The sequence below is a fragment of the Physella acuta genome, unplaced genomic scaffold, assembly GCF_028476545.2.
Source record: "Physella acuta isolate Inbredline_101_S28 unplaced genomic scaffold, ASM2847654v3 ptg000844l, whole genome shotgun sequence".
Taxonomy (NCBI): domain Eukaryota; kingdom Metazoa; phylum Mollusca; class Gastropoda; family Physidae; genus Physella; species Physella acuta.
The window spans coordinates 367,550-380,000 of record NW_026732361.1 but is presented as its reverse complement, the minus strand read 5'-3'; the positions used below and the strand labels follow the sequence as shown (position 1 = coordinate 380,000).

Here is a 12,451-nt window from a genome sequence, read left to right as displayed (position 1 = left end):
TAAATGTATTCTAGCTGATCTAAGTAAATGTGTTCTAGATCTAAATGTATTCTAGCTGATCTAAGTAAATGTGTTCTAGATCTAAATGTATTCTAGCTGATCTAAGTAAATGTGTTCTAGATCTAAATGTATTCTAGCTGATCTAAGTAAATGTGTTCTAGATCTAAATGTATTCTAGCTGATCTAAGTAAATGTGTTCTAGATCTAAATGTATTCTAGCTGATCTAAGTAAATGTGTTCTAGATCTAAATGTATTCTAGCTGATCTAAGTAAATGTGTTCTAGATCTAAATGTATTCTAGCTGATCTAAGTAAATGTGTTCTAGATCTAAATGTATTCTAGCTGATCTAAGTAAATGTGTTCTAGATCTAAATGTATTCTAGCTGATCTAAGTAAATGTGTTCTAGATCTAAATGTATTCTAGCTGATCTAAGTAAATGTGTTCTAGATCTAAATGTATTCTAGCTGATCTAAGTAAATGTGTTCTAGATCTAAATGTATTCTAGCTGATCTAAGTAAATGTGTTCTAGATCTAAATGTATTCTAGCTGATCTAAGTAAATGTGTTCTAGATCTAAATGTATTCTAGCTGATCTAAGTAAATGTGTTCTAGATCTAAATGTATTCTAGCTGATCTAAGTAAATGTGTTCTAGATCTAAATGTATTCTAGCAGATCTAAGTAAATGTGTTCTAGATCTAAATGTAATCTAGCTGATCTAAGTAAATGTGTTCTAGATCTAAATGTATTCTAGCTGATCTAAGTAAATGTGTTCTAGATCTAAATGTAATCTAGCTGATCTAAGTAAATGTGTTCTAGATCTAAATGTATTCTAGCTGATCTAAGTAAATGTGTTCTAGATCTAAATGTATTCTAGCTGATCTAAGTAAATGTGTTCTAGATCTAAATGTATTCTAGCTGATCTAAGTAAATGTGTTCTAGATCTAAATGTGTTCTAGCTGATCTAAGTAAATGTGTTCTAGATCTAAATGTATTCTAGCTGATCTAAGTAAATGTGTTCTAGATCTAAATGTATTCTAGCTGATCTAAGTAAATGTGTTCTAGATCTAAATGTATTCTAGCTGATCTAAGTAAATGTGTTCTAGATCTAAATGTGTTCTAGCTGATCTAAGTAAATGTGTTCTAGATCTAAATGTATTCTAGCTGATCTAAGTAAATGTGTTCTAGATCTAAATGTGTTCTAGCTGATCTAAGTAAATGTGTTCTAGATCTAAATGTATTCTAGCTGATCTAAGTAAATGTGTTCTAGATCTAAATGTGTTCTAGCTGATCTAAGTAAATGTGTTCTAGATCTAAATGTATTCTAGCTGATCTAAGTAAATGTGTTCTAGATCTAAATGTATTCTAGCTGATCTAAGTAAATGTGTTCTAGATCTAAATGTATTCTAGCTGATCTAAGTAAATGTGTTCTAGATCTAAATGTGTTCTAGCTGATCTAAGTAAATGTGTTCTAGATCTAAATGTGTTCTAGCTGATCTAAGTAAATGTGTTCTAGATCTAAATGTATTCTAGCTGATCTAAGTAAATGTGTTCTAGATCTAAATGTATTCTAGCTGATCTAAGTAAATGTCTTCTAGATCTAAATGTGTTCTAGCTGATCTAAGTAAATCTGACCTGAGCGATGAGATAAGGGGGGTGGGGGAGGAAACAATACGTGATGCATGGGGGGGGGGGGGACCACGCCCAGGCACCGGAGGCTCTCTTTGGCATGGAAAACGATATGTTTGTGTGTCGAGGGGAGGGTGGGGGGAGTATGCAACAATGCAACGTCGGATAACTTTGGAGGGGACTGCTAGACATCTGCCATGTGTAGATGCCATAGGTTGTGTTATCTTACAACATTGTTTATTTTCTGTTTTTCCCTCCCCCATCCCACGATGGTTTTCTAAATTGGTAAATAAACTCAATTAACTGGATATGTGAAGAAAGTGTAGAATGATAAACATATGGCCTCGCAATTAAGGCTTCATATAAAAAGAACCCAGGTAGAATTGAAAACAAAAGATAGTGAAACAAGTTTTAATTTAAAACGTTGAGTTTACGGTAGGTTTGGTTTTGCTAGTGTACTATCAAAAGGGCTAGACTAGGTTACATGTTCCGTGCAGGATTTTGCTCCCGGGAGGGGGGTGTGGGGCACTTGAAACTTTGGAACTTTCGGGGGAGGGGGCGAAAAGCGTAAAAGTATACATTTTCTATTTGAATTTAACTATTTGTCTATTTAAACCGAGGTTTGGAGGAGGTGGGTGGGGGTAATATGGCTGTAATACGAGGGGGGGGGGGGTGACTATAGCTGAAATACGAGAGAGACGGAGAGATTAAAAGAAAAATTGGTGAGGTAAGTTAAAGTTATCGTTTAGGTTAGATACATTTACTTCCGGTTAAATTTACCACTCGATGCGTGGTACTTCTAACCATATCGCAGCTGGACTAGATGCCTTGTGGAACAAAAACACAGAAGAATACTGAAAATGACGTAATCAAACAGCTAAGACATGCCGAAATGCCACCTAGGAACACACAGAAATATCAGACTACTCGGATTTGACGCGTACCCTTTAGCTAAGCGCGCCACCTAGCCGACAACATGAAAAACATATCTAACCCCGCAAGCGAGGGGAGGTAATCTCGCCGGAGTTCGGCGGTTACCTGTTCTTTGTTCCCGGTGTCTTTAATGGGGATACCCGATAAACTTCTTCCACCTTTCTTAATACCGTCTGTGTTTTTTTTTTTTTTTTTGGACTACACCGGAACATAAAATTTTAATTTAAAAAATTCTGACAAAATAATGGAAGTTTCGCGACAAGACCGAAAAGAGGAGACATAGATCTAATATGGTTTGGATTTGCGTAGGTGTTTAGGGCGTGTTTAGGAGTTAAGACTATGGTTTTCTTTTAAACTAGAGATAGGATGCGTACCACACAGAAACCACCGGATATCACTTGAAGAATACTACATCAAGATTCCAAACAGTGCATCGTATAGGATCCCACAGAAATACCACCTAATAACACCTTCCGTCACATGGTTTAGTAACATATTTTAAGGAACACATTTTTTCGTGAATGTAATTTTAAAGAAATGGGTTTATGGAACATTTGTTTAAGGAACATCGTTTTGGGATCAACATATTGTTTATGGAACATTAAGGGAGCACATTGTTTAAGAAACATCTGTTAATGAACATATTGAGGAAGGAACATTCTTTAGTAAACATATACTTGTAGAAATATGTTATAGAACATATTTCGGGATATTTTTTAGGGAACATTTTTATTCAAGAGAAGGCGCTGAAATCATGATATAACCGACAATACCGGCGTGTGAAGCACATGAGCTCGAAAGCTGGGGTGAGCAAACGGCCTGCCACACGTCTAAGAACTGGGGTGAGTACAGGCCCACCACCCAGAACTGGGGTGAGTACAGGCCCACCACACAGAACTGGGGTGAGTACAGGCCCGCCACCCAGAACTGGGGTGAGTATAGGCTTCCACCCGTCTAAGAACTGGGGTGAGTACAGGCCCGCCACCCGTCTAAGAACTGGGGTGAGTATAGGCCCACCACCGTCTAAGAACTGGGGTGAGTATAGGCCCACCACCGTCTAAGAACTGGGGTGAGTACAGGCCGCTACCCGTCTAAGAACTGGGGTGAGTATAGGCCCACCACCGTCTAAGAACTGGGGTGAGTACAGGCCCGCTACCCGTCTAAGAACTGGGGTGAGTACAGGCCCGCTACCCGTTTAAAGGCGTATATGCCGTTATACGAGCCTTGTGGCGCCACTAGAAGACGGCGCGAATAATTGGTAAACAAATCACCCATAAAGTCAACACTTCAAGTGATATACTCATCGAAATACCTACAGGTACTGTAAGGTAAATATTTTAGACAATGTTAATGGTACGTACACAGAATATTTCCTATGGATATTATATATATACACGCAAAAAATATAAACGCAAATTTAAAAGGAAACAAACACGAACGTTAACGCAAACACAAACTTTAACGCAAACATAAACGCAAAAATAATGCGAACGCAAACACAAACACCAACTTAAACGAAAACAAACAAACGCAAGCACAAAAACAAACAACAATGGTAACGCAAGTGGGGAACAAGTGGAAGATGTGAAGGAACAATGGGGAACAAGTGGAAGATGTGAAGGAACAAGTGGGGAACAAGTGGAAGATATGAAGGAACAAGTGGAAGATGTGAAGGAACAAATGGGGAACAAGTGGAAGATGTGAAGGAACAAGTGGAAGATGTGAAGGAACAAGTGGAAGATGTGAAGGAACAAGTGGGGAACAAGTGGAAGATGTGAAGGAACAAGTGGAAGATGTGAAGGAACAAGTGGGGAACAAGTGGAATATGTGAAGGAACAAGTGGGGAACAAGTGGAAGATATGAAGGAACAAGTGGAAGATGTGAAGGAACAAATGGGGAACAAGTGGAAGATGTGAAGGAACAGGTGGGGAACAAGTGGAAGATGTGAAGGAACAAGTGGGGAACAAGTGGAAGATGTGAAGGAACAGGTGGGGAACAAGTGGAAGATGTGAAGGAACAGGTGGGGAACAAGTGGAAGATGTGAAGGAACAAGTGGGGAACAAGTGGAAGATGTGAAGGAACAGGTGGGGAACAAGTGGAAGATGTGAAGGAACAAGTGGAAGATGTGAAGGAACAAATGGTGAACAAGTGGAAGATGTGAAGGAACAAGTGGAAGATGTGAAGGAACAAGTGGAAGATGTGAAGGAACAAGTGGGGAACAAGTGGAAGATGTGAAGGAACAAGTGGGGAACAAGTGGAATATGTGAAGGAACAAGTGGGGAACAAGTGGAAGATATGAAGGAACAAGTGGAAGATGTGAAGGAACAAATGGGGAACAAGTGGAAGATGTGAAGGAACAGGTGGGGAACAAGTGGAAGATGTGAAGGAACAAGTGGGGAACAAGTGGAAGATGTGAAGGAACAGGTGGGGAACAAGTGGAAGATGTGAAGGAACAATGGGGAACAAGTGGAAGATGTGAAGGAACAAGTGGGGAACAAGTGGAAGATATGAAGGAACAAGTGGAAGATGTGAAGGAACAAATGGGGAACAAGTGGAAGATGTGAAGGAACAAGTGGAAGATGTGAAGGAACAAGTGGAAGATGTGAAGGAACAAGTGGGGAACAAGTGGAAGGTGTGAAGGAACAAGTGGAAGATGTGAAGGAACAAGTGGAAGATGTGAAGGAACAAGTGGGGAACAAGTGGAATATGTGAAGGAACAAGTGGGGAACAAGTGGAAGATATGAAGGAACAAGTGGAAGATGTGAAGGAACAAATGGGGAAGATGTGAAGGAACAGGTGGGGAACAAGTGGAAGATGTGAAGGAACAAGTGGGGAACAAGTGGAAGATGTGAAGGAACAGGTGGGGAACAAGTGGAAGATGTGAAGGAACAGGTGGGGAACAAGTGGAAGATGTGAAGGAACAAGTGGGGAACAAGTGGAAGATGTGAAGGAACAGGTGGGGAACAAGTGGAAGATATGAAGGAACAAGTGGAAGATGTGAAGGAACAAATGGGGAACAAGTGGAAGATGTGAAGGAACAAGTGGAAGATGTGAAGGAACAAGTGGAAGATGTGAAGGAACAAGTGGGGAACAAGTGGAAGATGTGAAGGAACAAGTGGAAGATGTAAAGGAACAAGTGGGGAACAAGTGGAAGATGTGAAGGAACAAGCGGGGAACAAGTGGAAGATGTGAAGGAACAAGTGGAAGATGTGAAGGAACAAGTGGAAGATGTGAAGGAACAAGTGGGGAACAAGTGGAAGATGTGAAGGAACAAGTGGAAGATGTGAAGGAACAAGTGGGGAACAAGTGGAAGATGTGAAGGAACAAGTGGGGAACAAGTGGAAGATGTGAAGGAACAAGTGGAAGATGTGAAGGAACAAGTGGAAGATGTGAAGGAACAAGTGGGGAACAAGTGGGGAACAAGTGGAAGATGTGAAGGAACAAGTGGGGAACAAGTGGAAGATGTGAAGGAACAAGTGGGGAACAAGTGGAAGATGTGAAGGAACAAGTGGAAGATGTGAAGGAACAAGTGGGGAACAAGTGGAAGATGTGAAGGAACAAGTGGAAGATGTGAAGGAATAAGTGGGGAACAAGTAGAAGATGGGAAGGAACAAGTGGGGAACAAGTGGAAGGTGTGAAGGAACAAATGAAGGAACAAATGGAAGATGTTAAGGAACAATGTGTAAGATTGGCCTAGTCATTAGATAACACGAGTTTGTTTACATTTTTTGTTTCTTTCAGCCCAAGGCCAAACAGATTGGGTACCGGAAGTATTCAGTGTTGAAATTATGGGATACTTTAGGGGGCAAGAAAAAGATTCCAGTTAAGCAGTGGTTCTAGACACAGGTGATGTTGGTAATTGAAGAGGACATTCGGGGAAACACACAGAGATTAGATGAGAATCTGAAGCAGACGTTTTGGGAGGAGTTGACTTCAAATTATCAGAAACTTCATTCTGGCATCAGTTAACGACCATAAATAACCTTGACCTTACTCCAATATCAATTTAAGATAAGAAATAACCTTGAACACACCCATATGCTAATTCGTTTAAAATACGTTAAGACAGGTGTGTCACTCATCCGTATCTAGCTTTGTCCCTAATCCCAGACCTTAGGACTATAATTTAACCCCCCATTCTAACCCAACACTTACAGAATAGTTACTTCGATATGATGCTGAATCGCCCTGTGTTATGGATTTTATAACACCAACAGTGCATATTTTTGTATTGGTTTTCTTGTGTATATAATCCGAAGCTTTTTTTGATCAATAAGGGACAGTGTAGTCAGATAGTAGCGCGCACGAATGCTAAAGTGAAAGTCTCAAGTTCGAATTCCGGGCTTGGGACGCCCCCTGAGTCCACCCAGCTCAGACGAGTACCTGACTCACATTAGGTAAAGTAAAGGCGGCTGACCACACTACCCATTTATTTACCGGGTCAAAGATACAGGTAACTCTACTTCATCTGTTCGCAATGTTCAAAGGAAACTTATTTTGGCGAGCAATATAATGGAGAAAACTTAAGTCTTGTAACACAGACTGTAATTAAAATAAAATTCTAAGACACGACTCACCTTGATGATGTCCACGAGGCTGCTGATGTAAGTCCTCTCAGATTCCAGGATCTCCGTTACCACCCGCTGCACGTAACTCACGTAGACCGGACTCGAACGGCTGCTCGACTCCAGGGGCGTGTCCTTCTTCTTCATCGACTTGGAGAAGCCGGACTTGCCGGATGCTGGGTTGTCGCCGCTGGGTTTTGTCTTGCGGTCCGGATGACGGGAAGATTTGTCCGAGTTTTGGCTGCTCTGGGAGGAGTTTTCTCGGTCCCTCCGGCGGGTGTTCCCTGATGTGGGTCTGTGTGATGATTCTGTAGGAAGTGCTGCTGTTGTTTGGTGTGGAGATGTTTGGTGGGAGGATGTTTGGTCGAAATGAGACTTGGACTGGGATTGGTCCGCGCGGTGGGTCGTGAAGGGGTCGGCGTGGGTCGGGGATGTGGGCGAGGATAAGCCGATGTGTTCCTCGTAGTTTGAGAAAAATCGTTGCCGCGCTTCATGGCGTTGGGACGTGCTGAGAGATCGCCGGGTGCTCTCTGGAACTCCTGCTGCGGAACTCTGGGAAACGGAAGAGGCTGAAGAAGAATTTGATAACGAGGATGATAAATGTACAGGTTGATGGTTCTCTCGTCGGAGTCTTGGCTCCACGGAGTTATTGCTTGTAGATTTTCTTCCGTTATCTTGAGAAAAAGAGTTGGATTTTTTATTTTTTGGCGTCCATGTTTTTTGTTTTGTCTCACCTGTAGCGGGCGAGTCCACGGCGTGTTTCGATCCTGCTGTTTTAGAAGGAGAGTTAGACGATGATGTGTGGGGAGAACTCGGGTACGAGTCACCGTGTTTAGGCGAACCATGAGATAATTTTCCAGAAGTTTCCGTCATGGGAGACGATGAGAGTGCCGAGGAAGAGTCCCGCTGGTAGTCCACCTCGTCTCTTATACTCCCGGTTTCCGATGACGTAATGCTCATATTGTCAAAATTTTTATCCCCGTGTCGATCCCCAACGACGCACCCGCTGTCCACGCTGTTCCTTGACTCGGCTGAAGTCTGCGTCATGTCTGACGCCAGTCTGGCAGACATCTCCACAATCTCCGCGTTTTTCGACTCCCCTTCCTCAAGGACTCGCCCTCTCTGGTTCGCCCGCTTTTTTCTCAACCGCGGCAGTGATGACGTAGACGCAGACGACATGGAGCTGATGCTCAACGGCCTTTTCTTATTGTCCGTCTGCTGATCTTCTGCTGTGGCAGTCTCTGCTTCCATCATTGACACTGACCCCTCGTACGGTTCGCTGATCGTGGACATCAACTCCACATGACCTTGACCGCTGAAAGGTCGCGATGCTCTGGCGGGTAACGACTGTGTTTTGGTGACCTTGTTCTGGGTTAGGCTGCCATCAAGGTCGTCAGTGCCGTCCATTCTGGTTCCAGAGGAAGCGATGTCATCATAGATGTTGAGGAGGGACGGCGCGAGGTCCAGAGATGACCCTGGGAGAAAACAAACAAAGAAAAATTAGCTTAGCTTTGTGAGGTACCGGAGGGATTCGATCTAGGACTTTAACAAATGGCTTTTTTTCATGAATGATATTGCATTGATAACAACCAGTACATAAGATAGTGGCTTTATATTTCTAACACCTGGGGAAAAAGGATCAGATGGTTATTTGTTTATATTTTTCTAAGATGAAGTCAAGTTGGCTGATGTTATGACTGTTGTACAAAGGTAGATTGTATGTATCGTGATGAGATGATTTACTGAGACACAAGGCATACACGACGTCAGAAGTCATTCATAGAGATAGTGGTGTCACCTCAAGGTTTATTGGAGGTAGTCACTTGGCTTAGGAGGTAGTCAATCGGTCTAGAGGGGGTAGTCACTAGGTCTAGAGGAGGTAGTCACTAGGTTTAGAGGAGGCAGTCACTAGGTCTAGAGGAGGTAGTCACTAGGTCTAGAGGAGGTAGTCACTGGACTAAGGAGGTAGTCACTAGGTATAGATGAGATAGTAACTGGGATTATAGAATGTAGACTCCACTAGACCTAGATTAGGGCTCCGTAGCCTTATGTTTGTATACAACACGGAGCCTGTGGCAGGTCTCACGTCACTGCCTGCAGGTAGATAAACTCCAACAATCTGCAACAAGCGCTTATGTCACATTCCTTGCGGATACGAATATCTAAGCGCAGGCGCATGCGTACTCAAGATGTAGGTCATAGTTCAGATTGTTGTGTGTAGACTGAATCGGAAGCTATTGTATCAAGTTGTGTGATTTGATGCTCATGTTGTTAATTGCATAAAAAAAACACGAGGGTTTATGTGAAGAGGGAGAGGATGAAAAGTTGTAAGGATGGCGCCACAAGGATTGTGGTCAGACGACAAGGGTCTGACCCCACTGAGTTAAAAACCCCTACGTCTTTTGATACCCTCCCTGAGCTTAATTTCGCCATTCTAAGCTCCGTCAATGAAACAGCGAGGGGCGGGCAATCAGGGCAGGCTTGACGTGAATTACCTATATACTTATCAAAGGGTTTCATCAATCGCGCCATTATCTCCTTGTGATATCCCATCGATCAGGTTGCATATGTGAGTCGAGATGTCAAGGTCATTGGACAAAGCAACTCAAATAACAACCAAGGTAAGCTTTTGGTTCAAGGGACAAAAATCTCTGCTTAAAATAAGGAGTAGTGGGCCATACTTGTTTCACATAACCTACACGTCATAAATTGAGGCTATTGAGATTCTTTATGGGTTTTTTCTGGTAGGGTATAGAGGCTACTTTGAATAGGTTTTCTTATAGGGAATTGAGGCTATTTTATTATGTTTCTGGTAGGGTATTGGGGCTATTTTATGATGTTTTCTGGTATTGTATTGGGGCTATTTTATGATGTTTCTGGTAGGGTATTGGGGCTATTTTATGAGGTTTCTGGTAGGGTATTGGGGCTATTTTATGATGTTTTCTGGTATTGTATTGGGGCTATTTTATGAGGTTTCTGGTATTGTATTGGGGCTATTTTATGAGGTTTCTGGTAGGGTATTGGGGCTATTTTATGAGGTTTTATTGTATGGTATTGAGGCTATTTTATGAGGTTTCTGGTAGGGTATTGGGGCTATTTTATTAGGTTTCTGGTAGGGTATAGAGGCTATTTTATGAGGTTTCTGGTAGGGTATTGAGGCTATTTTATGAGGTTTCTGGTAAGGTATTGGGGCTATTTTATTAGGTTTCTGGTAAGGTATTGGGGCTATTTTATTAGGTTTCTGGTAGGGTATAGAGGCTATTTTATGAGGTTTCTGGTAGGGTATTGAGGCTATTTTATGAGGTTTCTGGTAGGGTATTGAGGCTATTTTATTAGACTTTCGGCACCTAGAAATCCCTCGGGTGTGTAGGAGTTCTGTCGCGTGTGCTGAACACACTTCCCCAGGCCCTGAGCTTAACTCAGACAACAGCCTCACACGTAAACAAAACCCGGCGTCTGTGACAACCAATCAGAGCCACGCGTTGCTATCAGTGCGAGGCTATGATAACACCTCACCGCGGGAAAATGTACGCGCCACGTTCAGAGAATCCCCGATTAGCAATGTTGATTAGAACCTTATGTAATAATTACCACATGATAAACAGGGTGGGTTTGGCTCAAGCAAAAACAAAAAACAAACAAACAATATAAACTGTAGCATGGTTACGTGTGAGAGCATGCAAAGTTTAATATGCGACGATAAGTTTCAGATTAAAAGAGCAAACTTAGAGTATGCGAGAAATTTTTGTATTTTGTATAGTACGGTGGGTTTCATTCACAAGTGTGGTTGAAGTAAGCAAACAGTCACACTACAGAACTCAAAGAAGATAAAATCATGTGTGCTGGGGGTGAGGGGTGGAGAAAATCTAGATCTAGTACGGAGGGAGGCTTATGCATTGCGTATTAGGGTTTGTAAATAAAACACCAATATCTCAAATGCTGAATATGATCAGTGTTTACTGGGTTTTTAAAAATAAAATCACACTGTATTTAAGTAAATAGTGGAGTAGGCTACTATATACACACACGATTCTTTACCTGACTAAAACTAAAACGTATTCATCTTTAAACAGGTGTACACATATTTTTAGAATGTTCATAGGCCAACCCGACCTATTGAAGGTCAACCCAGCCCACTTTAGGTCAACCCAACCTGATATATCTATATAAAACCACTAAAAACATAATTTTTTAACGTTATTTAATACGGTAACAACAGTAGGCACGGAGGCTTTAAAAAAAATCACATTGGCCACTGTATGTGGTAATATGCGATTGAAATTGAACTATATAAATATAAAGAAGGCCAACCCGGTCTAATGTAGGCCAGCTGAATCGACTTTAGGTCAACCCTCTCAGGGCCAACCCAGCCTACTATAGGCCACCACGACCAACCTAGTCTACTACAGGCCAACCCTGCCCTTTTAAGTCTCCATAAGCATTGTCCAGATTACCTCGTACATGTCGGAGTGAGACAAAAAAAATTCCTTACCAAAAAACTCCTCCCAGTTGAGGGAATGCCGGGACAGTTTGTCCAGCTCCTCCAGACTGACCACCAGGTGCTTGTTGTGGGCCGGCCCGCCGTTATCCAGGCAAGACAGACCGCCATGTTTCTCACACAGGGTGGGGGAGGTGGCGGCCGTGGACACGGGCCGAGTCCTTGACCCCTGCATAGTGTGTTCCCTCGTGTGGGTCTATCTACCTCGTGTTTTTATCATGTGACGTAGAACACACATACGTAATCTCCGGAAACCACATTAGGAAATAACGTCACTTTTTCAACACATGTAATCGGATTTGTCTAATAAAAATAACACACATGGAAGATAACAACGCGTGTTGCATGGTCTAGAATAGAATATATCCACAAGTTCAAGGTCAGAGTTAGTACTCATCAACCCCATGCCGAATAGACTAACTAGACAGAAACATAAGCACAAGATAGTTATCCAGTCAGGAAATATGAACACGTCATACAGCGGAGAATGCTGGGACCGAACAGACACGCTCAGCTGTTAGAAGGTGGGTGTCGGGGAGGTGGACGGTAGGTGTGGTGAGTGAGGTGCGACCGTAAACAACTGACCACTGGTCTGAAGTGGGGAAAAGGGGAGGGGTGTGTGATAGGTGGGAACACGGTTGACGCCTTATGGTGCGGTCACCTGACTTGAAGTGTGTCAGTGAGGGGAGGGGGGGGGATGGGGGGGGGGGTTACAGGTAAATACAAGGGATAACGGAAAGGGTGGGGGTATTTGTTTTGACACATTGTCCCTGTGAGTATCGCCCTGCTAGCCACACCATAAATACCCTCTATAGGCCTAAGCTCACC

General features: G+C 42.6%; 1 protein-coding gene across 2 annotated transcripts in view; it reads right to left on the bottom strand.

Moving 5' to 3' along the window:
* LOC131951994 (uncharacterized) overlaps positions 1-12,451 on the bottom strand; it is a 75,508-nt gene that overhangs the window by 19,657 nt on the left and 43,400 nt on the right. Inside the window, exons 1-2 of one of the 2 annotated variants that reach the window (XM_059314474.1) lie at positions 11,618-12,039; positions 7,138-8,600 (exon numbers count right to left, since the gene is read on the bottom strand). In XM_059314474.1, coding sequence (XP_059170457.1) covers positions 7,138-8,600; positions 11,618-11,798 — 1,644 coding nt within the window. In that variant the 5' untranslated portion in view covers positions 11,799-12,039. Of the gene's footprint in view, positions 1-7,137; positions 8,601-11,617; positions 12,040-12,451 lie in introns of those variants that run through there. The other variant, XM_059314475.1, reaches the window with a different exon arrangement.